Source organism: Pleurodeles waltl, chromosome 6 (genome assembly GCF_031143425.1).
Source record: "Pleurodeles waltl isolate 20211129_DDA chromosome 6, aPleWal1.hap1.20221129, whole genome shotgun sequence".
Lineage (NCBI taxonomy): Eukaryota > Metazoa > Chordata > Amphibia > Caudata > Salamandridae > Pleurodeles > Pleurodeles waltl.
Window position 1 is genome coordinate 1,214,506,380 of NC_090445.1, and position 25,632 is coordinate 1,214,532,011.

General features: G+C 45.3%; 1 protein-coding gene across 1 annotated transcript in view; it reads left to right on the forward strand.

Moving 5' to 3' along the window:
* Positions 1-25,632, forward strand: part of SUPV3L1 (Suv3 like RNA helicase) — a 1,188,002-nt gene that overhangs the window by 184,482 nt on the left and 977,888 nt on the right. Inside the window, exon 6 of the mRNA XM_069240523.1 lies at positions 12,160-12,271. Within this exon, the coding sequence (XP_069096624.1) occupies positions 12,160-12,271 (112 nt within the window). The remainder of the gene's footprint in view (positions 1-12,159; positions 12,272-25,632) is intronic.

A 25,632-nucleotide genomic window follows, 5' to 3' on the forward strand; every position in this document is an offset into this window, starting at 1 on the left:
TGCTCCGTGTTTCGGTCGGAAAGTTAGTTAGAATCTCGGAAAAATCGTCGGTATTGTTTGCGTTCGGTATCGGGTTAGTTACAACAGATCGACACCGACTTTGGAAGCGCTCCGGTGGCCCTTCGGGGTTTTTTCGATCCCCCATCGGGGCCTGGTCGGCCCGGCCACGTGTCTCTTCAAGGCTATTGGAACGGACCCCATTCCGCTTCTGCCCAAAATGTCACAACAAGTATCCGTATACAGATCAGCATCTGGTCTGTAACTTGTGTTTGTCTCCAGAGCACAAGGAAGATACTTGTGAAGCCTGTCGAACGTTTCGGTCGAGGAAGACATTAAGAGACCGAAGAGTGAGAAGACTGCAGATGGCGTCGGCGCCGACAGGACAAGGGCGTTTCGAGGAGGAAGAAGAAACCTTTTCCATTCAGGAGTCTGACTCAGACGAGCTTGATCCCGAAAAAAAGCCGAAAACCGTGAGTAAGACGTCGAAACATAAAACTCACGAGAAGACCACAAAAGCCCAGGGGACGCCACCACCAACAGGCCATGGCTTAACCCGAAAAATAGGTGACCGATCATCGGCACCGAAAAAGGGCACTCTTGTGTCGAAGTCATCCGACTCCGGTCGAGATACCGGCACACAGCAATCTCGGGCCCGAGACAGCGGCTCTGAGCAAGTTCGGCACCGAGACAGTGGCACTGAAATGGGTCGGCACCGAGACACCACGATGCCGAAAATAAAGAAGGTTTCGTCGGAGCCCAAAAAGGCGACCGAAAAGATTTAGATTCCGAAACACTCAGCCTCTGAACCGAAAACAGGTTCCTACACAGAGGAACAGGGGTTGTCCTCCCAAATGCAAGGACATAAGTTAGGACAAGAACTTGAATCAATGGAGCCAGACTACACTCAAAGGAGGCTCCACATTCAAAAGGACACATGGAAGATCAGCACTCTTCCCCCCCAATTAAAATGAAAAGAAGACTTGCCTTTCAAGAAAAGGACAAGCAGCCACAGGCAAAGGTGGCAAGACAAACAACTCCGCCACCATCTCCACCACCATCAATGCACACATCACCGGTAGCCACTCCACCACTGATGCAATCCCCGACTCATACTGCAATGAGTCAAGATGATCCCGACGCATGGGACCTTTATGATGCTCCGGTATCAGATAATAGCCCAGACTGTTACCCTGCGAGACCGTCACCACCTGAAGACAGTACATCCTACACGCAGGTGGTCTCAAGGTCAGCTGCTTTTCATAACGTCACATTGCATGCAGAACCGATTGAGGATGACTTTTTGTTTAATACACTATCCTCCACTCATAGCCAATACCAAAGCTTACCTATGCTCCCTGGAATGCTAAAACACTCCAAACAAGTATTTCAGGATCCTGTGAAAGGCAGGGCAATAACTCCAAGGGTGGAGAAAAGTACAAGCCACCGCCAACAGACCCTGTTTATATTACGCAGCAATTAACACCAGACTCTGTGGTTGTTGGGGCAGCTCGCAAGAGAGCAAACCCTCCCACCTCGGGAGACGCTCCACCTCCAGACAAGGAGAGTCGTAAATTCGACGCTGCGGGGAAAAGGGTTGCAGCACAAGCAGCAAATCAGTGGCGCATTGCCAACTCACAAGCACTTCTGGCAAGATACGATAGAGCTCATTACCCAAAGAGTTCCAGAAAAGGGCACAACAATTGGTGGAGGAAGGACAAAGTATCTCAAATAATCGGATACGGTCAGCAATGGATGCAGCAGATACAGCTGCAAGGACAGTAAATACTGCAGTAACAATAAGGAGACCCGCATGGTTGCGTACGTCAGGATTCAAGCCGGAAAAACAGCAAGCCGTGCTGAATATGCCTTTTAATGAACAGCAGTTGTTTGGGCCGGAGGTGGACACTGCTATTGAGAAACTTAAAAAAGACACTGATACGGCAAAAGCCATGGGCGCACTCTACTCCCCACAGAGCAGAGGCACATTTCGCAAGACACAATTTAGGGGGGGGGGTTTCGAGGTCAACCCACAGAAGCCACAACCTCACAAGCAAGGCCCACTTATCAAAGTCAATATCAGCGGGGAAGTTTTCGGGGGCAATATAGAGGGGGACAATTCCAAAAGAATAGAGGGAAGTTCCAAAGTCCCAAAACTCCTCAAAACAAGCAGTGACTTCCTCGTCACAAATCCCCAACACATAACACCTGTGGGGGGGAGACTAACCAAGTTTTACAAACATTGGAAGGAAATAACAACAGACACTTGGGTCCTAGCAATTATCCAGCATGGTTATTGCGTAGAATTTCTCAAATTCCCTCCAAACGTCCCACCAAAAACACACAATATGTCAAAAGAACACATGGATCTTCTAGGACTAGAGGTCCAAGCGTTGCTACAAAAAGGAGCAATAGAATTAGTACCAATTCCACAGAAAAGAACAGGAGTTTACTCTCTGTACTTTCTCATACCCAAAAAGGACAAGACTCTAAGACCTATATTAGATCTCAGAACATTAAATACCTACATCAAATCAGATCACTTTCACATGGTGACATTACAGGATGTAATCCCACTGCTCAAACAACAAGACTACATGACAACACTAGACCTAAAGGATGCATATTTCCATATACCGATACATCCTTCACACAGAAAGTACTTAAGGTTTGTATTCCAAGGGGTACATTACCAATTCAAGGTGTTACCATTCGGAATAACAACTGCGCCAAGAGTTTTTACAAAATGCCTGGCAGTGGTAGCTGCACATATTAGAAGGCAGCAAATACATGTGTTCCCGTACCTAGACGATTGGTTAATCAAAACCAACACGCTAGAACGGTGTTCACAACACACAAAGTATGTCATAGAAACCCTCCACAAACTAGGTTTCTCAATCAACTACACAAAGTCACACCTTCAGCCGTGTCAAACACAGCAATACTTATGGGCGACAATCAACACAGCAAAAGGGATTGCCACTCCAAGCCCACAAAGGGTTCAAGCATTTCACAATGTAATACAGGCCATATATCCAAAACAAAGAATACAAGTCAAAATGGTGATGAAACTCCTAGGCATGATGTCCTCATGCATAGTCATTGTCCCAAACGCAAGGTTGCACATGCGGCCCTTACAACAGTGCCTAGCATCACAATGGTCACAGGCACAGGGTCAACTTCTAGATCTAGTGTTGATAGACCGCCAAACATACACCTCGCTTCAGTGGTGGAACAATATAAATTTAAACCAAGGGCGGCCTTTCCAAGACCCAGTGCCACAATATGTAATAACGACAGATGCCTCCATGATAGGGTGGGGAGCACACCTCAATCAACACAGCATCCAGGGACAATGGGACACTCAGCAAAAACAGTTTCACATAAATCACTTAGAACTACTGGCAGTATTTCTAGCGTTAAAGGCATTTCAACCCATAATAAGCCACAAACACATTCTTGTCAAAACAGACAACATGACAACGATGTATTACCTAAACAAACAGGGAGGGACACACTCAACACAGTTGTGTCTCCTGGCACAGAGAATATGGCATTGGGTGATTCACAACCACATTCGCCTAATAGCACAGTTTATTCCAGGGATTCAGAATCAGTCAGCAGACAATCTCTTTCGGGATCACCAACAGATCCACGAATGGGAGATTCACCCCCAAATACTGAACACTTATTTCCAAAGTTGGGGAACACCACAAATAGATCTATTTACAACAAAGGAAAACGCAAAATGCCGAAACTTCGCATCCAGGTACCCACAAGATCAGTCTCAGGGCAATGCGTTATGGATGAGTTGGTCAAGGATATTTGCATACGCTTTTCCCCCTCGCCCACTCCTTCCATATCTAGTAAACAAGTTGAGTCAAAACAAACTCAGACTCATACTAATAGCACCAACTTGGGCAAGACAACCTTGGTACACAACACTACTAGACTTCTCAGTAGTGCCTCATGTCAAACTACCAAACAGACCAGATCTGTTAACTCAACACAAACAACAGATCAGAAACCCAAATCCAGCATCGCTGAATCTAGCAATTTGGCTCCTGAAGTCCTAGAGTTCGGACACTTAGACCTTACACAGGAATGTATGGAAGTCATAAAACAAGCTAGGAAACCTACCACTAGACATTGCTATGCAAATAAGTGGAAAAGATTTGTTTATTACTGCCATAATAATCAAATTCAACCCTTACACGCATCTGCCAAAGACATCGTAAGATACTTACTACATTTGCAAAAGTCAAAGCTAGCTTTTTCTTCCATTAAGATACATCTTACCGCAATTTCAGCTTACCTGCAAATTACGCACTCAACTTCACTATTTAGGATACCAGTCATAAAAGCCTTTATGGAAGGCCTAAAAAGAATTATACCACCAAGAACACCACCAGTTCCTTCATGGAACCTCAACATTGTCTTAACACGACTCATGGGGCCACCTTTGGAGCCCATGCACTCATGTGAAGTGCAGTATTTAACATGGAAAGTTGCATTTCTAATTGCCATCACATCTCTAAGAAGAGTAAGTGAAATCCAAGCATTTACCATACAAGAACCATTTATTCAAATACACAACAATAAAGTAGTTCTACGGACAAATCCAAATATTTTACCAAAAGTCATATCACCGTTCCACTTGAATCAAACAGTAGAACTACCCGTGTTCTTCCCACAACCAGATTCTGTAGCTGAGAGAGCACTACATACATTAGACATCAAAAGAGTGTTAATGTACTACATTGACAGAACCAAACAAATTCGGAAAACAAAACAATATTTGTTGCTTTCCAAAAACCTCATTCAGGAAATCCAATTTCCAAACAAGGCATTGCTAGATGGATAATTAAATGCATTCAAACCTGTTATCTCAAAGCAAAGAGACAACTGCCTATTACACCAAAGGCACACTCAACTAGAAAGAAGGGTGCTACTATGGCCTTTCTAGGAAACATTCCAATGACTGAGATATGTAAGGCAGCCACATGGTCTACGCCTCATACGTTTACCAAGCACTATTGCGTGGATGTGTTAACAGCACAACAAGCCACAGTAGGACAAGCAGTACTACGAACTTTGTTTCAAACAACTTCAACTCCTACAGGCTGAACCACCGCTCTTGGGGAGATAACTGCTTACTAGTCTATGCAAAGCATGTGTATCTGCAGCTACACATGCCATTGAACGGAAAATGTCACTTACCCAGTGTACATCTGTTCGTGGCATGAGACGCTGCAGATTCACATGCGCCCACCCGCCTCCCCGTGAGCCTGTAGCCGTTTCGAAGTTGATCATAAACATTTGTAAATATATCACTTTAAACTACATTATGTACATACATATTTACTCCATTGCATGGGCACTATTACTATAATACACAACTCCTACCTCACCCTCTGCGGGGAAAACAATCTAAGATGGAGTTGATGCCCATGCGCAATGGACCCGAAAGGGGAGGAGTCCCTCGATCTCGTGACTCGAAAAGACTTCTTCGAAGAAAAACAACTTGTAACACTCCGAGCCCAACACTAGATGGCGGGATGTGCAAAGCATGTGAATCTGCAGTGTCTCATGCCACGAACAGATGTACACTGGTTAAGTGACATTTTCCATATATATATATATATATATATATATATATATATATATATATATATATATATATATATATATATATATATATATATATATATTTCTATTCTTACATGTTCCAGTTTTAAGTACCAGACACCTACCCTCTGGGCTACAGGCCACCAGTGACCTTTAACGTGCAACGCCGTTGAAGCATTTTCTTATCTCTTATACTAAGACCTTAATAGAAGGTAAAATATGACAATTAATATATCTTAGGGGTCAGAACACATACACTGAGGACTTAACAGCATTACCCCAGCATGCAGATCAGAAACCAGCAGCATCTGTTTATAAAAAGTGTGGCTACGCAAAAAGAGGCATATTCTCATATAAATAAAATTTGGTTTTATTAAAAAAGTGTAGCTTGTAAATGACAGTTATTTTATCCTTTTGTTGGTGTATTTGTATTAGCATGACCCTGCCTTAACCCCTCCTTAAATGTCCCTGAATTCCTTCCTTTTGGGAATACGTCTCTAAAAGTGGGTTCGCAAATAGCATTTTGTAGTACGGGAGTGATACTACTGTACCATTCATTTTCATGTTCTAAAATGCAGTTTGTGACTACTCCTTTCTTTAATTGTTATATTACTATATTGAGTTTGGATGCATTTACCACCTTGATTCAGGACAGATGATGAACTCAGTTTTAACTGTGTGTCCTTGTATATATGGCAGCTTAGTTCACTCTTAGGAGTACTAAAAATAGAGATGGATTAAAGCAAATTCTTTCTCAGGGAGGCCAATATGTTTTATGCTGCAGATTGTAATGTTGTTATATATGCTAATTTTATGCTATAAGCCTGTGTAGAGAATATGCTTATCATGCACTTCTATATTTAGTAGATGAGCAATTGATACATGCGTTAACATGGTGCTAGCACAGTGAACACAAATTTGATGAGGAAACAATTGTTATATGGCTATATTTGCAGATGTTGGGAGTACTGTTAGTTTACTTGTGTTGGTATTTGGATTTTGTATTATGTTATGGTTATTATATTAATGTTAAACGTGCAATGATATTATGTAAGGAAGGTTTTATTTAAGTATATTCTATATTTTATGGCATATTGCTGATGTCAATAAATTCAATTGATTGATTGAACAGGCCCCATGTCCTTGACTAAAGATGTAAACATGGCAGAAGTAGACAAAATGTTTTTTGGCTTCCTGTACTTCATTTAAAAAAAAAAAAAAGAAAATTCACCAGATCAGTTATCACTATTGTCTCTTTGCTTTCTAATAAAGATATGGGTGACGGAGGTTTAGACTACTTTAACCATTGCTCAAAGCCCAAATGTTTGATAAAGTAAAATTGAAACATTAATGTCTTGCTTTGGGGCTGAATAAGTAGGGGACCTATTCCAAAATGAAAAAAAACGTCCTCAATTATTCCGTGAAACCTCTTGCACGCTGGTGTTGCAGTTATCCATACGTGTTTGTATAGTGATAAAAACAAGTGCTTCACATTAGATAAACACACTAGTTATGCTCTTGGATCACTCCACCGGAAGCATATTGTCTTACCCAAAACATAATGGGCCTTACTTGGAAGTCCCAGGAAACCCCTTCAAAACTTAAATAAAATTAAAGAGGGACCAGGAAAGTGCCGAGGACAGTTCTCATAAACCATCATTTAGTGTGTTCAGCTCCACCATTGTTGACATTACATCACATTTTGGCACCACAGATGACTGAAGCAAGTGCATTAACGCAATAAACATGTTTTCCACAATATCTGCTAAATACGTTATATGTGCTGATCCTAGTTAATCATAAAAAACCTGTTTGTAGTCTGTGTATGGTAATTAACATTGTTGCTGAGGCTGACTCATGCATATTAAAAACTAAGAACTATATCCAGTTGCTTCTCATCCAAATAGATGATTGCTTCTGAAAGTTTAGTTTGAGTCAAATGAAATATACTTTGTATAACTTATGTTGATTGAGACCGTGGTTACTAAAGAAGCCTGATACTTCTTGTTTGCTTAAAGGACTATCTCAGCCTTGAGAAGAGAGCTTTGTCTCTGAGATAGAGTAGAGTGGCAGTGGACTTGCCTTCTAATTAGTGAACATGAATATGAGAGACCCTAGAGGCCTAGTGTCTGTCTAGCCCATTAAAGAACAAACCAAATAGGGCCAGGCCATTACAAAGCGTTGGTAAACCCCATCTTCTGAGTCAAACTCGTTTTGTCTCTGGCAAAATTTATTTTGATTATATTTTTAGTAGCAGTTAACAATATTGGAAAGATCAAAGACTGCTCACACCTCTGTGAGTTTGACTCTGAATACCATTGAATGTAGTGTTTGAAATCTATGAATTCTACACATAACCGTGTTTTATTCAGTCTACTAAGAGGTTACGCCTAAAGATTTGTTCTGTTGCGCATTTACATTGTTGGAAACCCGCTTCAAAATGTAAGTAAATTTGATTGGTCTTGATCTAGTTATTTCTTGAAAGCAGCATTCTGGTAGCCATGTTTACTGTGCATTCGAAACTAATGTAACCCTAGTTTAGGGGATCAACATTATGTGAGAAGCTGAGCAGACACAAGGCTTTACCCAATTTCTGACTGAAGTTCTCTATGGACTTCTAGCATTAGTCGACTAAACAGAGTCTCAAAATAACTTTGTTCCACATATAGTAGTGATGAAAAGTGATTGTACCATTACTTTCTGTGGCACCAGCAGGTAGGAGCAATTGTGTGGTGGGGTTGGGGCTCCCTTTCAAGGGCAGCAACTGATTGCTGGGTATGGCAGATGGGCCAAATGTTGTGCCTGTGCAGAAGCAGTTGTGTTTCTGAACCTTGGCATTCTCATGCAGCCACAATCACTGCCATGAATTTCTTTTTACCCTGTGGCTCAATTCTAGGACAGTTGTACATACTCTCATGGTCAGTGGATCCTACTATATGAAAGATGGCCATCTTCCTTGTAAGCCTTGTTTCCTGTTCTCCCCTATAAAAACAGTATGATCGATAGTATGCTGCTTTGTAATGCAGATGAAGTATATTTCATCGGGTTTTACATTGTATTGGTCGCTACCTTTGCTCTTTTTCAACATTATTCAGTGTTCTAAGCTCTTGATCTAGGAGTACTATTTAGTACTTTGTTCCTTCCCAGTTGTGTTGAGTGTTTACTTTCCTGAGCTCCTTTTACTTTCTATTTCCAAATCTGGCCTTTTGACTTACCATCATCAGAATTGATTTTCTGGATGGTTCACCTTTTTAACTATATCTGGAGTTGTTTTTTTGCCAGTTTGTCTTATTCACAATGGCTTCAAGAAGGCACTGCTCGCAACTCAAACCAGCTAGTTCAAAAGATAAATAATTACTTTACCTCCAGCTATTGACAGGTTGTGATACCAGTGTCTTCAATTCCCTGGTTTTACTAGGGGTCCCAGTGTGGATCTGGCATCTGCCCCACAACATGAGAATGAAGACCTTATTTGCCTATGTGCTCAGAACGTTGCCTTGAGGCAGGCTTTGACTAACACCAGAGGTATTACTGATTTTTGCTGTGGTATTTCTCTCTTTCTGTAAATGAATCTAAGTTACTGGATTTCCTGCGGACTCACTGTACATTTCATATTCTGGCATGGTCATTTCGCTGCTAGTGGCACTAAAGTACAATAGTTTGTCAGTTCCTTATTTGAACCTGCCTTAGCCAATCTGCTGATGCCTGCAGGAGATAACAGTATCAATAATTACACCATCATTTTGGTGCGTTAAAAAATAAAAGTTTGAGTGACCAGACAGCGAATTTGGCTGACAAAACCCTGTGCAACATAATGCAAAGCTATATGAATCTCCTTACCTACATAACTCATTTTCGACAACTTGCTGCTGAAACTACTTGGGGTGAGAGAGCCCAAATTACCTTTTTCGTAGATGTTTTAAAGAGGAAATAAAATGCCAACACATGTGCATTATTCATCTTGCTACTTTGGCTGAATTATTGGATGTTTCCCTTTTAATAAAACATTGCCTACAGGAGAAAAGAGGGAAAAGATGCAGTGCAGGAGGTAGTGTAGTTCCTCGGTCTTGCTCAAGCAGATTTAACAATCAACCCATGTAAATAAGCCTTCATCTCAAGGAGGACTATTGTCTCCTGCAGAACAAAAGTTCAGACGAAAAGCTATGTAATTTTAATAGAACGCACGCAAAACAAGGAAACAGCAAAGTACTTTGGTAAAGCACAGTAGTGAATGTATATCTTGAATCCCTTTTGTTGGTTTTCCCAATACCCCTAGTGATTCATACATCAATTTATTTCTTGTACTCATCTGGCTTCTTTTTGGGAAATAGTACTGTTATTTCTGTTTCAGCCAGCTGCATTGGATTCCAGGGCATCAGGTTTATATACAGTCCAGGCTTGAGCTTGCAAACAGCAAATTCCAACCCAAACAAAAATGATACAAGAACAATTATAGATGGTTATTCGTCCTCCCTTATTGTCTGACCTTGTTAAAGCCATGTCCATTTCTTTACTAATCTTCTGCACTCAATTCTGGAAACATGTTATTTGACGTATTTGTCCCATCTAACTGTGCTGTTATATTCTGCATTCCTTAACGAGAGGTATAATAACATAAACTGATCAACCAGTACATCACCTGTCCTCCTAGGTTTGTAAGAGCAATTGTTACCTCAGTAGAACTTATTATTCTCCTTTCAAGGAGAGTGTTTGTAAGGGTAAAAGTGTGTCTAAGATAGTATCTTTCTCTTTGAAGCCTCAATATTATCATGTCCTAGCCTTCAAAAATCGACTGTCTTCCCCCGAGCTCGCTTTGGGAGTTTGACACACACTGCTGTATTCTGATATATCATTTGGAAGGATATATTCGTTATTGGAATCTGAAGAGGAAGTCCTAAAACAGTGTTCCGAGTAAAGCCTACAAAACAGTTTGCTCATAATAGCTACATGGCTGCCAGGTGCATCTGTGTTTTTGTGTTTAGAAAGATACTTGATATAAGGCCATGTATCGACTTTTTGGGCCTAACCAAGTTACCATCCAAAACCTTTTACCTGCTTTCACTCACAAAGGACATACTTGGTTAATTTTCTGGAGTTGCTGTTTTCACCTCATTGGATCTCTGAAATGTTGCTGTCACCAGAGCAGAAAGACGGCGATGAGGGGAAAATTGCATTCTTTTTGTCATTTAGAGTATAGAGTAATACTGTTTGGATTCTTCGATGCTCTGGCTGTCTTTCCACGATTTGTTTTCTGCCAAGTTGGCATTGTCATCCAGTATTTGTGGCCTCTTCTTGCTGACAATTTCTCTTATTTTGTTTACTATAGTGTGAGGTGAAATAGTGGCTTCTGGAAGGCATTACAAGCCAGATGAAAAAATAAGTTACAGTTACGTTTTAGTGTTGATACCATGGCAGTTTCTGACATAACAGTTAGAAACGCCTTGCTGTGCCAGAAACAACATGTGGGGTGTAGGTTAGGCATCGCGGACATTACAGAATCTATCTTGCCTTGTACGTAAAGAGCCACTGAAGTGACAAACTCCATACTGCCTTATATGTAAACCACTACTATCATGCCAAAATCCATAGTGCATTTATTTGTATAGTAATGCTACTGTCATAGGAATCACATTACTTTGGAATGTGGGGGGCCATTGCATTTGGTTGTAGTGTACAGTCACCATGCACGCATCCATTTTGACATGATACAAATAGCACTGGTGTTAGGTCAGAACCTAACTTTCCTGAATATATAAAGAAATACAAAGCACCACTGCCAGCCTATTACTAACGTCAGCTTACACCCCGTCCTCTCCTCACTCCTGGACCTGGACTTGGACTACAGAGTTTATAGGAGGCTGTGAATGTCTGTGCTTAGATCTATTATGGCATTTCACCTTCAGCCAAAATGAGTGTCAGCTGCTCAGTATAGTGCTACAGAGATGGATGACAGCATGTGTTTCCAGCTTCTTTAGTGACTAGCACATATGAATAGTTTATCGCCGTTCTATGGGTAACCTGTTACATCCCTAGAAGATAGGCTACGTTTAATGGGTGTTTCCTGTGTGCTGAGGAACGATTGGGCCACTGAGTTTAGTGCAGGCGCATGCAGTGGGCACTTGCTAGAATGGGGCCATTGGTACTCTAAAAGGCTGTATCGTGTATTTGTATCTTTTCAGTGTAGATTCTGAAGCCTTAGGCCTTTGGCAGAGTAGTGATGTGAATAAGCGCAACAATCTATAAAGACGTTTGTTAAGCGTTTTTGGCCTCCAGGACTTACTGTTGGTCTTACTAAAGATCTTATTGATGTTTACCTAATCTTACCAAGGCTCTTTCAAAGTCTCTTTCTCGTAATAGCCGTGGTTAGGGAAATGGATTACGATCATCGAGAGAAGTGCCACAGTTTGCTGTAAGAGGGCAAGGAGAGAGGCACTTATGAAAAATATTGTGCTTGTTCTCAAATTATCCTTACAGTAATGCAAATAGATTATTCATCAAAAAAAGGAATTGATTAAATATTCTATTTTTTTTTAGGGTGTACCGTGTGACCTAGTAACAGGAGAAGAAGTGGTGCATGTTGATCCTGGAGGCAGACCAGCTAGTCACGCGGCATGCACTATCGAGATGTGCAGTGTTATAACACCTTGTATGTATTTATGATTTATTTTGAAAAAATGAGTTTTTTTTCCTTAAATTTAATTATTTTATTTGCATGTGTGCTCTTCATTCGTTTATGTACAACTATTTACTTACTATGATTTATTGCCATTCAGTTACTATTCATTAGTTTCAGGCATCAAATAGGACCAGAGCTTTTAGACTTTTGGCAGTTAATATGCTGCATGACTCACCATACAAAAGTCCAAATTTAATATAGTTAGCCACTTACTTTCCCCCTCCCATTTACAGGAATTCCGATTTGCAATTTCATAAATCCCTATAATTTTACTAAGATGCGCAGGAAATGTGCCTCTGGGTCTAGTTGCATACCTTCTTTGTGCTCCCACCTCCTGCAGCCCTGTTTTACCTTTTTTCGCTGCAGCTTTGGTGTAGCATTCAGCCACACCCATGGTTGCCCTCAGTGTCCCCTGCCTGCCCTTGCATCCCTCTTTGTGCCCCCACCTCCTGAAACATTGTCAAAGCCGATAAGTCTGGTGTGTAACTGTTTTTTAAATAGCCCTTTATTGAATTTTCTCATTGATTATTTGAGTTACGTATACGTACCACTTGCATTCATGTCTTGAAACATATTGACTCAGGTTCGATGTTATGAAAAAGATGATTTTGTCCATTTTTCACCATGAGATGACCCATTTCCTATATCCATTGTGTACGATCACACGACCATGAGCCTTTAAATAAGGGAAAAAATAAACAATTTAACAAACTGTAACAGTTCAGGAAAGAAAGCAAGGCAGCCAATAAACAACGTGTTCCTCAATAGGTACCCTCATAAAAAAATGAAATAAAAAAGTAAAACCTGATGATGTTCATACAAATGTTCTATTTATGATCTAATTTTAACATGGAACATTCTAAGACATAAAGGCTGACCTGACAAGACGTTAGTCATCCAAAACAATGTTATGGGTGCCCATTTATCATAGAGGCCTTTCATCGGGCTTTGCTTTTAACTTATCCATAATCACATCACAATCTTCATGCAGGATTACTCGTCCCAATCACTTTATGCCTAGTCTCCATTGTGGTAATCCCAGCTGTAGTCCATCTGCGTGCATCCAAGACGGAAGGTGGGGAGCCACTGCAGCCTTTCAACACATAGTAACCCTCCTCTTTGTGAAGATCAATTCCAGGCTGATTAATTTACAATTTTATTGCCTTAGCCCAGTGCAAATTTTCCAACAAACAGAGTATGGGTGCTGCAACAAAATTTCCTCTCATAAAAAGATAGAATGAAAAGAGAACCCTTTCCAAAACTGGGCTACTACTCCTTAGACCTATACCATAAATTAAGTTTGCTTGTGGACTCCTACATCTCAGGCAATATGCCAGGGCCTCTGGCTATATGCTGACAATTCTAGCAGGAGGAAAGTAGGTCTGATGTATATACTAGATTTACATATATTTGAGTCTCCAGTTTCTGTGTACTGTTTTTGCTTATTTAAGCATGCAAGACCATTCAATATCTGTCAGGTGTAGGAAGCTGCTCTGGTGTGTGGTGGACACCTGTGGTGTTAACACACCTTATACTAGGTCCAGGCAACCCCTTATTAGTTAGTAACAGGGTCTAGGAAGCCAGCGCTCTCTAGAGGCAGCTGTGAATGAGCAGTCAAGACTAATCTAAGAGGAGTGTTAAGCACTTGCAATACCACACTAGTCACACAGTAACTTATCACACATGAAAGGAACCACACAGTGTTACAAGAATAAAGGCACATCATTATTGTAACACTAAACTAGATTGCTTATAGACAGTCCCCCAACTGGAGGAACAACAAGCATTGTCAAGAAATAGTGGAAAAAAGCTAGGGCCCTAGGGGAGGGCCAAACCATATACTAAAATAGTGGAATGTGAAGTTAGGTCTCCAACCCAAGGATGTGAAGGAGTTAGTAGGGAGCTAGGGGTACTCGGGACCCAAAGAGGTGAGTACTTCGATAACCCCCAGCAACCAGGACAGCAAAGGTGTAAGTTACCTGGTTTTCCCATAGACTAACAAGGGGACTTGGAAAAGGAACTTTGCAAGAGCAGGACCAGACCAGAGGCTACCAAAGGTGGATTCTGGAAGAAGAGTACCTGCAAAAGAAGGGGACTGTGACCAGTCCACGATGGAGTATCCAGACTGGGCAAAAGCCACTAGCCACCCTTCCATGGATGAAGATCTGTGTCGACGAAGGAGGATGAAGACCATCTGCTGATTCCAGGAGCTGCAGAGGAGTCCCTGGAGTTGTGCAGAAGATGTCCCATGCTGGTCGTCGGATTGCAGAGAGGTCAGGAGTCAGGAAGATCACCCACCAACAAGCCTTGGCACATGCAAACTGGGGCAGAAGGGGAATTGCAGAGCTGAAGAGGATCAGCAAAGCCCTGAGGACCCGAACCTTGGAGGGTAGTCCGGGCTGACCCTCAGTTGTCGGTAGAGCCAGCAGAAGCAGTCACTTTCCCCTCACTCAACCCACTGGCAGCAGGCACAGTAAGTTGCCGTGAGGCCCAGTCAGCACACCTGGAGAGGAGTCCCACGTTTCTGGAGCAGCAAAGAAGAGACACTGCTTGGAAGGATAAAGTGCTGGAGGCCAGGGCTACTAGGAGCCTGAAGATCCCTCGGAGCAGGAGTCAACAAGCCTTCGTTGCTGCAAGAGTTGTGGTGCACAGGGATACCGTCCTACAAGGATAGGCAAGGGGTCACCATCTCCCAAGTTGGACAGAAGGCAGAGAGGATTGAGAGGACCACTCCGACCCACCACCTGTGTTGCAGGATACATGTGTTGCCTTAGGTGCCTTCGGAAGCAGGGTAATGACTCCTTCACTCCAAGGGCGATTCCTTCTTGCTTCTTGGAGCAACTGAAGTCTTGCCGACCCCAGAGGATGCACAGCTATGGAAATGTTGCAATTGCGGAAGAAGCTGGGGAAACAGTGTTGCAGGGCAAGGTTATCTCGGGAGTTGCAGTCTTCTTCAGTTCCTGAAGTGCCCATTTGCGGTTCCGGTGGCCAGGAGCAGAAGAGGTTGATGCAGAGGAGTCCTCCGCAAGGGGGCCCCTAAATAGCCGGAAAATGGGTTTTGATCACTTTGAATGGTAACCACCTAACGGAGGGGGTCAGTGACGTCACCTGCCTGACCTGGCCACTCAGATGCTCCCAGGGACCTCTGCACATCTTATATCCAAGATGCCAGAATTGAATGGCCACCTGGTGGAGCTCTGGACACTACCCCTGGGGTGGTGATGGACAGGGGAGTGGTCACTCCCCTTTTCTTTGTCCAGTTTGGCACCAGAGCAGGGACCAGGGGACCCTGGACTGGTTCAAAATGGATTATGCAAGTAGGGCTCAAAATGTTCCCTTGAAAACAAAACGGCGGCTTGTGGAGGCTACCCCTCCCCAGCGCTGTAACACCTATTTCCATGGGAGAGGGTGTTGCATCCCCTTTCTCACAGGAAATCGTTTGTCCTGCCTTCCCCTGCTTGAGCTAGTCAAGCAACAGGAGGGCAGAACCCCGTCGGAGGGGTGGCGTAGTGTGGGTTGCCTGCCATCCTTGGAAGACTGGTAGGAGCAGTACTTGGGGTCCTCTAAACAGCCCCAAGAGTGCATGGAATTTTGCCACTAATATTGGCATCGGTATTGGGGGTAGGATTCAGACATGTTTGATACCAAACATGCCTAGGTTCGGAGTTACTATTATGTAGCTGTAGCTGGACCACAGGTAGTGAGTGACCTGTGGCCGGTACACGGGTAAAATGGCTTCTCCTCACTTAAAAAGTCCAGTGCATTGGAACTGGAGTTCGTAGGGGCACCTCTGCTTATACAGGGATTCCCTCACACACAGGAACCTACACCCCGCCTTTTGGGCTGAAAGATCCTGCATAGGGGTGACTTACAGTGACCTGGTGCATTGACCAGCAGTGAAAGGGCGCATGCACCTTTTCACGCAGACTGCAATGGCAGGCCTGCAGACACAATTTGCATGAGCTCCCATGGGTGGCATAATACACGCTGCAGCCCCTGGGGGACCCCTGGTGTATCAATGCCCTGGGTACCTAAGTACCATATACTAGGGACTTGCAGGGGCACATCAATATGACAAATTATGGGGTGTAAAAGGTAGCAGGGTAACCAACTTTGGAGGAGAGAGCACAATCACTGGGGTCCTGGTTAGTAGGATCCCAGTGAAAACAGTCAAAACACACTGTCAGACAGGCAAAAAGTGGGAGTAACCATGCCAAAAAGAGTGACTTTCTTACACAACCCCCCACCCAGCCAAACAACGAAGGACAAAAAGACTAACCTTATCCAGTTGAGTCTTCATTGTCTAAGTGGACATTGTAAAGAAATGGCTCCCTTTTGCAATTACCCGCCATTTTTTGCCTGATGCTGACTTGACTGAGAAGTGTGCTGGGACCCTGCTAACCAGGCCCCAGCACAAGTGTTCTTTCACCTAAAATGTACCATTGTCTCCACAATTGGCACAACACTGGCACCCAGGTAAGTCCCTTGTAACTGGTACCAAGGGCCCTGATGCCAGGGAAGGTCTCTAAGGGCTGCAGCATGTCTTATGCCACCCTAGGGACCCCTCACTCAGCACAGACACACTGCTTGCCAGCTTGTGTGTGCTGGTGGGGAGAAAATGACTAAAGCGACATGCCACTCCCCTCAGGTTGCCATGCCAACATCACACTACCTGTGGCATAGGTAAGCCCTAAGGCAGGGTGCACTATACCACAGGTGAGGGCATAGGTGCATGAGCACTATGCCCCGACAGTGTCTAAGCAAAACCTTAGACATTGTAAGTGCAGGGTAGCCATAAGAGTATGTGGTCTGGGATTCTGTCAAAAACAAACTCCACAGCTCCATAATGGCTACACTGAATACTGGGAAGTTTGGTATCAAACTTCTCAGAATAATAAACCCACACTGATGCCAGTGTTGGATTTATAAACAAAATGCACACAGAGGGCATCTTAGAGATGCCCCCTGTAATTTACCCAATAGTTCAGTGCAGGACTGACTGGTCTGTGCCAGCCTGCTGCTGAGAGACGAGTTTCTGACCCCATGTGGTGAGAGCCTTTGTGCTCTCTGAGGACAGAAACGAAGCCTGCTCTGGGTGGAGGTGCTTCACACCTCCCCTCTGCACGAACTGTAACACCTAGCAGTGAGCCTCAAAGGCTCAGGCTTTGTGTTACAATGCCCCACGGCGCTCTAGCTAGTGGAGATGCCCGCCCCCTGGACACAGCCCCCACTTTTGGCGGCAAGTCCAGGAGAGATAATGAGAAAAACAAGGAGGAGTCACTGGCCAGTCAGGACAGCCTCTAAGGTGCCCTGAGCTGAGGTGACTCTGACTTTTAGAAATCCGCCATCTTGCAGATGGAGGATTCCCCCAATAGGATTAGGGATGTGCCCCCCTCCCCTCAGGGAGGAGGCACAAAGAGGGTGTAGCCACCCTCAGGGCTAGTAGCCATTGGCTACTAACCCCCCAGACCTAAACACACCCCTAAATTCAGTATTTAGGGGCTCCCCAGAACCTAGGAACTCAGATTCCTGCAACCTAAGAAAAAGAGGACTGCTAAGCTGAAAAACCCTGCAGAGAAGACGGAGACACCAACTGCTTTGGCCCCAGCTCTACCGGCATGTCTCCCCACTTCTAAAGACACTGCTCCAGCGACGCTCTCCCCAGGGACCAGCGACCTCTGAAACCTCAGAGGACTTCCCTGCATCTAGAAGGACCAAGAACTCCCGAGGACAGCGGCTCTGTTCACCAAAGACTGCAACTTTGCAACAAAGAAGCAACTTTGAAACAACTTGCGTTTCCCGCCGGAAGCGTGAGACTTGTCACTCTGCACCCGACGCCCCTAGCTCGACTTGTGGAGAACAATCACTTCAGGGAGGACTCCCCGGCGACTGCGAGACCGTGAGTAGCCAGAGTTGCCCCCCCTGACCCCCACAGCGACGCCTGCAGAGGGAATCCCGAGGCTCCCCCTGACCGTGACTGCCTGCTTTTAAGATCCGACGCCTGGTAAAGACTCTGCTCCCGCAGCCCCCAGAGCCTGAAGGATCCGTCCTCCAGTGCAGGAGTGACCCCCAGGTGGCCCTTTCCCTTGCCCAGGTGGTGGCTACCCCGAGGAGCCCCCCCCCCCCCCCCCGGCCTGCCTCCATCGCTGAAGAGACCCCTTGGTCTCCCATTGATTTCAATTACAAACCCGACGCTTGTTTGCACACTGCACCCGGCCGCCCCCGTGCCGCTGAGGGTGTACTTTCTGTGTGGACTTGTGTCCCCCCCCCGGTGCCCTACAAAACCCCCCTGGTCTGCCCTCCGAGGACGGGGGTACTTACCTGCTGGCAGACTGGAACCGGGGCACCCCCTTCTCCATTGAGGCCTATACGTTTTGGGCACCAGTTTGACCTCTGCACCTGACCGGCCTTGAGCTGCTGGTGTGGTAACTTTGGGGTTGCTCTGAACCCCCAACGGTGGTCTACCTTGGACCCAAACTTGAACCCCGTAGGTGGTTTACTTACCTGCAAAAACTAACAAACTCTTACTCCCCCCAGGAGCTGTTGAAAATTGCAGTCTAGTTTTAAAATAGCTATATGTGATTTATGTGAAAACTGTATATGCTATTTTGCTAATTCTAAGTTCCTAAAGTACCTACCTGCAATACCTTTCATTTGAATTATTACATGTAAATCTTGAACCTGTGGTTCTTAAAATAAACTAAGAAAATATATTTTTCTATACAAAAACCTATTGGCCTGGAATTGTCTTTGAGTGTGTGTTCCTCATTTATTGCCTGTGTGTGTACAACAAATGCTTAATACTACTCCTTTGATAAGCCTACTGCTCGACCACACTAACACAAAATAGAGCATTGGAATTATATCTTTTTGCCACTATCTTACCTCTAAGGGGAACCCTTGGACTCTGTGCATACTATTCCTTACTTTGAAATAGTGGATACAGAGCCAACTTCCTACAGACATATCTAGAGAGTCCATCTGCATTGGAGTGGTTACTCCTAGGTCTGTGTTCCACTGTATAGTCCATTTCCTGTAGGGAGATGGACCACCTCAACAATTTGGCATTTTCACATTTCATGTATTTAAGCCATAGGAGGGGTTTGTGGTCTGTTTGAAGAAGGGAGTGAGTGCCAAACATGAATGGCCTCAGCTTCTTCAATGCCCAGACCACATCAAAGGCCTCCCTCTCAATGGCTGACCAACACTTCTTTCTGGGGGTCAGCCTTCTACTGGTTGATCCTTGGCCCTCATGATTCACTTGTGAAAGCACTGCCCCTACACCTACCTCAGGAGCATCTGTTTATACAATGGATTGTTTGGAGTAATCAGGGCGTCTTAGGATGAGAGCAGAGCACATGGCCTGTTTCAGGTAATCAAAGGCCTTCTGGCAGCTAGCTGTCCAGAGAACTTTCTTTGGCATCCTTTTGAATGTGTGGCCATTTAAGGGGGCTACAATGGAGCTCTATTCCTTAGTTAACCTCCTGTAGTACCCCGTCAAGCATAAAAAGACTCTAACTTGGGTCTGTGTAGTAGGGGCAACCCAATCCAAGATTATTTGGATTCTGCCCTGGAGTGGCTGAAATTGGCCTCCAACTACCAGGTGGCCCAAATAAACCACTTAATCCTGCCCTATCTGGCATTTTGATGCTGTGATAGTGAGGCATTCTTTTTGCAGAGCCTCCTTGTACATTTCCAAGGTGGATGAGATGATCATACCAGTTGTAGCTGAAGACAGCTATATCATCTAGATATGCTGCATTAAAGTTTTCAAGGTCTTGTTCACCAACCTTTGAAATGTTGCAGGGGCACTCTTCAGAAAAAAAGGCATCACTGTGAACTGATAATGTCCAGTAAGTGTGGAAAATGCTGTTTTAGATTTAGCATCCTCTGACAACTGCCAATACCCAGCAATCAAATCAACGTGCTTAGATACTTGGCAGCAGCCAGAGTATCTATCCGCTCATCTGCCCTAGGGATTGGATGAGCATCTGTCTTCGTGACTGTAAGGAAGCCTCTGTAGTCCACACAGCACCACATCTTTTTTACCATTCTGAGGGGCTGTGTGAAGGCTCAGTGACTCCTAGGTCAAGCATCTTTTTCACTTCTGCTTTGATGCATTCCCTGACATGAACAGGCTGCCTGTATATTTTGTTTTTGACGGGCAGTCTGTCACCTGTGTCAATGGTGTGTTCTCACAATGTGGTTTGATCAGGCGTCAAGGACAACAATTCAGAGAACTAACCCAGATTTCTTCAGTCATCCTTCTGTTAGTCAGTGAGGCAGTCAGCAAGAACAACTCCTTCTACTGAACCATCTACTGAGTTGTGGGAGAAGAGTTCAGGGAGAGGGTCACTCTTTTCTTCCTGACCTTCATCAGTGGCCATGAGTAGAGTCATGTCAGCTCTGTCATAGTAAGGCATTAGACAATCCACATGAAGCACCCTGTGGGGGCTTCTGGAAGTGCCTGACTTCACTTTTTATCTCCACAATATTGTGGGGGCCATTCCACTTATGTTGGAGTGCCCTCAGAGATACAGACTCCAGGACTCACACTTTCTGTCCTGGCTGGTAATCACTCAGCACAGCCTTCTGGTCATGCCACTTCTTTTGCAGTTATTGGCTGGCCTGAAGATTGTTAGATGCCCTCTTCATGTATTTAGCCATTCTGGATCCTAGGCCCCATACATAATCTAGTATGTGCTGTTTGGGGGGCTTGAGAGGTTGCTGCCAACCTTCCTTCACAAGGGCACGTGGACCCCTAACAGGAAGTCTAAACAAAAGCACAAAGGGTCTGTAGCCCACTACCTTTTGTGGAACTTACCTGTAGGCGAAGAGGAGGCAAGGCAATAGCCATCCCATCTTCTGAGTTTTTCTGAAAGTCCCGTAATCATGCCTGTGAGGGTTTTGTTGAATCTCTCAACTAACCTATGTTTGTGGATGATAAGGAGTGGTGAATTTGTATGTTACACCACACTCCTTCCACATGACTTTAAGGTATGTAGACATGAAATTGGCATCTCTGTCTGACACCACCTTCTTAGGAAAGCCGACCCTGGAAAAGATTCCGAGAGGGCCTTGGCCACTGCAGGAGCTGTAGTGGTCCTAAAAGGAATTGCCTCTGGGTATCTGGTGGCATGGTCCACCACCACCAGTATAAATCTGCTCCCAGAGGCAGTTGGAGGGTCCAGCAGGCTATGAATATCCACCTCTACCCTCTCAAAAGGGTACCCCAACCACTAGTAGTAGAATCAGGGGGCCTTTGCAGTGCCACCTGTCTTGTCACTGGATTGACAGGTTACACCAGAGCGACAAAGCTCCTTTGTGTCTTCAGACATGTGGGGCCAGTGAAAGCGAGGGACACGTCTGCTTTGCCCCAAATGGACTGCAAAGGGAATGCCATAGGCTAAAGTCAACAAGAACTCTCTAAACCTCTGAGGAATAAACAACCTCCTGGTGGCACCAGGTTTGGGGTCCCTTGCCTCAGAATAAAGGAGGTTGTTGTCTCAGTAGACCCTATGGGTCCTACTAACATCCCCTGCTTCCTGAGCTACAGCTTGCTGCCTCAGATCTTCAAGAGTAGAACAGGATTGCTGTTCTAAACCAAGTCACTCCCTAGTGGGCCCTCCTGCACATGAGAGCTCAGCTGTATCAGCTTTAAGTTCCTCTGGTGTAGGTTCTACCCAGGGGAAAGGTTCCTCTCCCTCAGGAGTGGGATCCTTGCTGGAAGATTGAACAGGGGTTACTTGTTTACCCTGTCTGTCTCTCTTTTTAGGAGCTCCTTGGGCTATTATTTCAGACTCCAGTGCTCCCTGCTCCCTTTGCTTTTTCACCTGTGCTCTGGTTAAAGCAAAGTTGTGCCTAGGTGTAGGAGGCTGGTCTGGCTTGTAGTGGGTACCAGAGGTACTTACACCTTGTGCCTGGTCCTGTTATCCCTTATTTGTGTAGAAGAGGTGTTTCTAGCAGCTTAGGCTGATAGAAGGTAGCTATAGCAGAGCAGCTTAGGCTGAAATAGGAGACATGTAAAGCTCCTACTATACCACTGGTGTCATATGCACAATATCATAAGAGAACACAATACACAGAAGTACTAAAAATAACGGCACTTTATTTTTATGACAATATGCCAAAAGTATCTCAGTGAGTACCCTCAGTATGAGGATAGCAAATATACACAAGATATATGTACACAAACCAAAATTATGCAGGTACTAGCAAGAAAAGTAATGCCAGCAGTGTAAAGTTACAATAGATTGCAATAGGAGCACATAGGTATAGGGTCAACACCAACCATATACTCCAGAAGTGGAATGCGAACCACGAATGGACCCCAAACCAATGTGAGCTTGTAGAGGGTCGCTGGGACTATAAGAAAACAGTGAGGGTTAGAAAAATAGCCTACCCCAAGACCCTGAAAGGTAGGTGTAAAGTGCACCTACTACCCCCAGAGAGCACAGAAGTCGTGATAGGGGGATTCTGCAGGAAGAACAAACACCAGCAATGCAACAACAGTGGATTTCCGGACCTGAGTACCTGTAAGACAAGGGGACCAAGTCCAATAGTCGTGACAGTGTCGAGAGTGGGCAGGAGCCCAGGAAATACCAGCTCAGGGTGCAAGGAAGCTGCCACCTGTTGGAAGAAGCTTGGAGTTCTGCAAGAAAGAAGAGGACTAGGAACTTCTCCTTTGGAGGATGGATGTCCCACGTCGCGATGAAGCTTTCAGAGGTGTTCCCACGCAGAAAGACTGCAAACAAGCCTTGCTAGCTGCAAGGGTAGCAGTAGTGGTTTTTGGGTGCTGCTGTTGCCCAGGAGGGACCAGGATGTCGCCACTTGGAAGAGGAGACAGAGGGGGCGCCCAGCAACGTAGGGAGCCCTCACAGAAGCAGGCAGCACCCGCAGAAGTACATGAACAGTCTTTTAGAAGAAAAGTGAACCAGAGTCCACCCGAAGTCACAAAAGGGAGTCCCACGACACCGGAGGACAACTCAGAAGGTTGTGCACTGCAGGAAGGAGTGTCGGGGACCCAGGCTTGGCTGTGCACTAAGGAAATCCTGGAAGAGTGCACAGGAGCCGGAGCAGCTTCAAATCACGCGGTATCCAGCAATGCAGTCTAGCGTGGGGAGGCAAGGACTTACCTCCACCAAACTTGGACTGAAGAGTCACTGGACTGTGGGAGTCACTTGGACAGATTTGCTGAGTTCCAGGGACCACGCTCGTCGTGCTGAGAGGTGACCCAGAGGACCAGTGATGCAGTCTTTTGGTGCCTGCGGTTGCAGGGGGAAGATTCAGTCGACCCACAGGAGATTTCCTCAGAGCTCCTAGTGCAGAGAGGAGGCAGGCTACCCCCAGAGCATGCACCACCTGGAAACAGTCGAGAAAGCCGGCAGGATGAAGCGATACAAGGTTGCTAGTCGTCGTCTTGCTACTTTGTTGCGGTTTTGCAGGCGTCCTGAGCAGTCCGCGGTCGATTCTTTGGTAGAAGGTGAAGAGGGAGATACAGAGGAACTCTGGTGAGCTCTTGCATTCGTTATCTGAAGAATTCCCCAAAGCAGAGACCCTAAATAGCCAGAAAAGGAGGTTTAGCTACCAAGGAAGGAGGATTGGCTACTAAGAGAGGTAAGAGCCTATCAGCAGGAGCCTCTGACGTCAGAAGGAGCCTCTGACGTCACCTGCTGGCACTGGCCACTCAGAGCAGTCCAGTGTGCCACAGACACCTCTGTTTCCAAGATGGCAGAGGTCTGGGACACACCGGAGGAGCTCTGGGCACCTCCCCTGAGAGGTGCAGGTCAGGGGGAGTGGTCACTCCCCTTTCCTTTGTCCAGTTTCGCGCCAGAGCAGAGCTGGGGGATCCCTGAACCGGTGTAGACTGGCTTATGCAGAGATGGGCACCATCTGTGCCCCTCAAAGCATTTCCAGAGGCTGGGGGAGTCTACTCCTCCCCAGCCTTCACACCTATTTCCAAAGGGATAGGGTGTTACATCCTCTCTCAGAGGAAATCGTTTGTTCTGCCTCCCTGGGCCAGGGCTTCCTGGGCCCCAGGAGGGCAGCAACCTGTCTGAGGGGTTGGCAGCAGCTGCAGTGGAGACCCCGGAAAGGCAGTTTGGCAGTACCTGGGTTCTGTGCTAGAGACCCGGGGGGATCATGGAATTGTCCCCCCAATGCCAGAATGGTATTGGGGTGACAATTCCATGATCTTAGACATGTTACATGGCCATGTTCGGAGTTACCATTGTGATGCTGTACATAGATAGTGACCTATGCACAGTGCACGCGTGTAATGGTGTCCCCGCACTCACAAAGTCCGGGGAATTTGCCCTGAACGATGTGGGGGCACATTGGCTAGTGCCAGGGTGCCCACACACTAAGTAACTTTGCACCCAACCTTCACCAGGTGAAGGTTAGACATATAGGCGACTTATAAGTTCCTTAAGCGCAGTGGTAAATGGCTGTGAAATAACGTGGACGTTATTTCAGTCAGGCTGCACTGGCAGGCCTGTGTAAGAATTGTCAGGGCTCCCTAAGGGTGGCAAAAGAATTGCTGCAGCCCATAGGGATCTCCTGGAACCCCAATACCCTGGGTACCTCAGTACCATGTACTAGGGAATTATATGTGTGTACCAGTATGCCAATGTGAATTGGTAAATTTAGTTGCTAGCCTGTTCGTGACAAATTTGGAAAGCAGAGAGAGCATAACCACTGAGGTTCTGGTTAGCAGAGCCTCAGTGAGACAGTTTAGGCATCACACGGGGAACACATACAGGGCATATACATATGAGCACTGGGGCCCTGCCTGGCAGGGTCCCAGTGACACATAGACTAAAACAACATATATGCAGTGAAATATGGGGGTAACATGCCAGGCAAGATGGTACTTTCCTACACCAGGGATATCCAGCATTGCAGCATGTGCCTCCAACTCCACTTCAGCCCTAGCTGAAGTCTCCAAATCATTACCTAACAGACACTCTACAGGTAGATCAGTGGATACCACAACTTTCTTTTGCCCAGTAACCCCCACCCCCAAGGTAAGAGTCAACAACTGCCATGGGGTGGCACTGAGTGTTGTTAAGAGCATCAGTCACTTGGTATGTGTGACCAAGTAGGTGTTGTTCAGGTGACACTAGTTTTTCAGTGACCATTGTGACATTGGCACCTGTGTCCCTGTTGGCTTCAGCCTTAACACCACTTATTAATTGATGCTGACTGTACTTATCCATATTAAAGGGACAAACAGCTAAGTTGGCAAGGTCATTGTCACCCCCAGAGACCAAAACTGACTCAATGGTCTCCCAGACTAACCCAGAGCCCATTACAGTCCCAAGGTGAGCCCA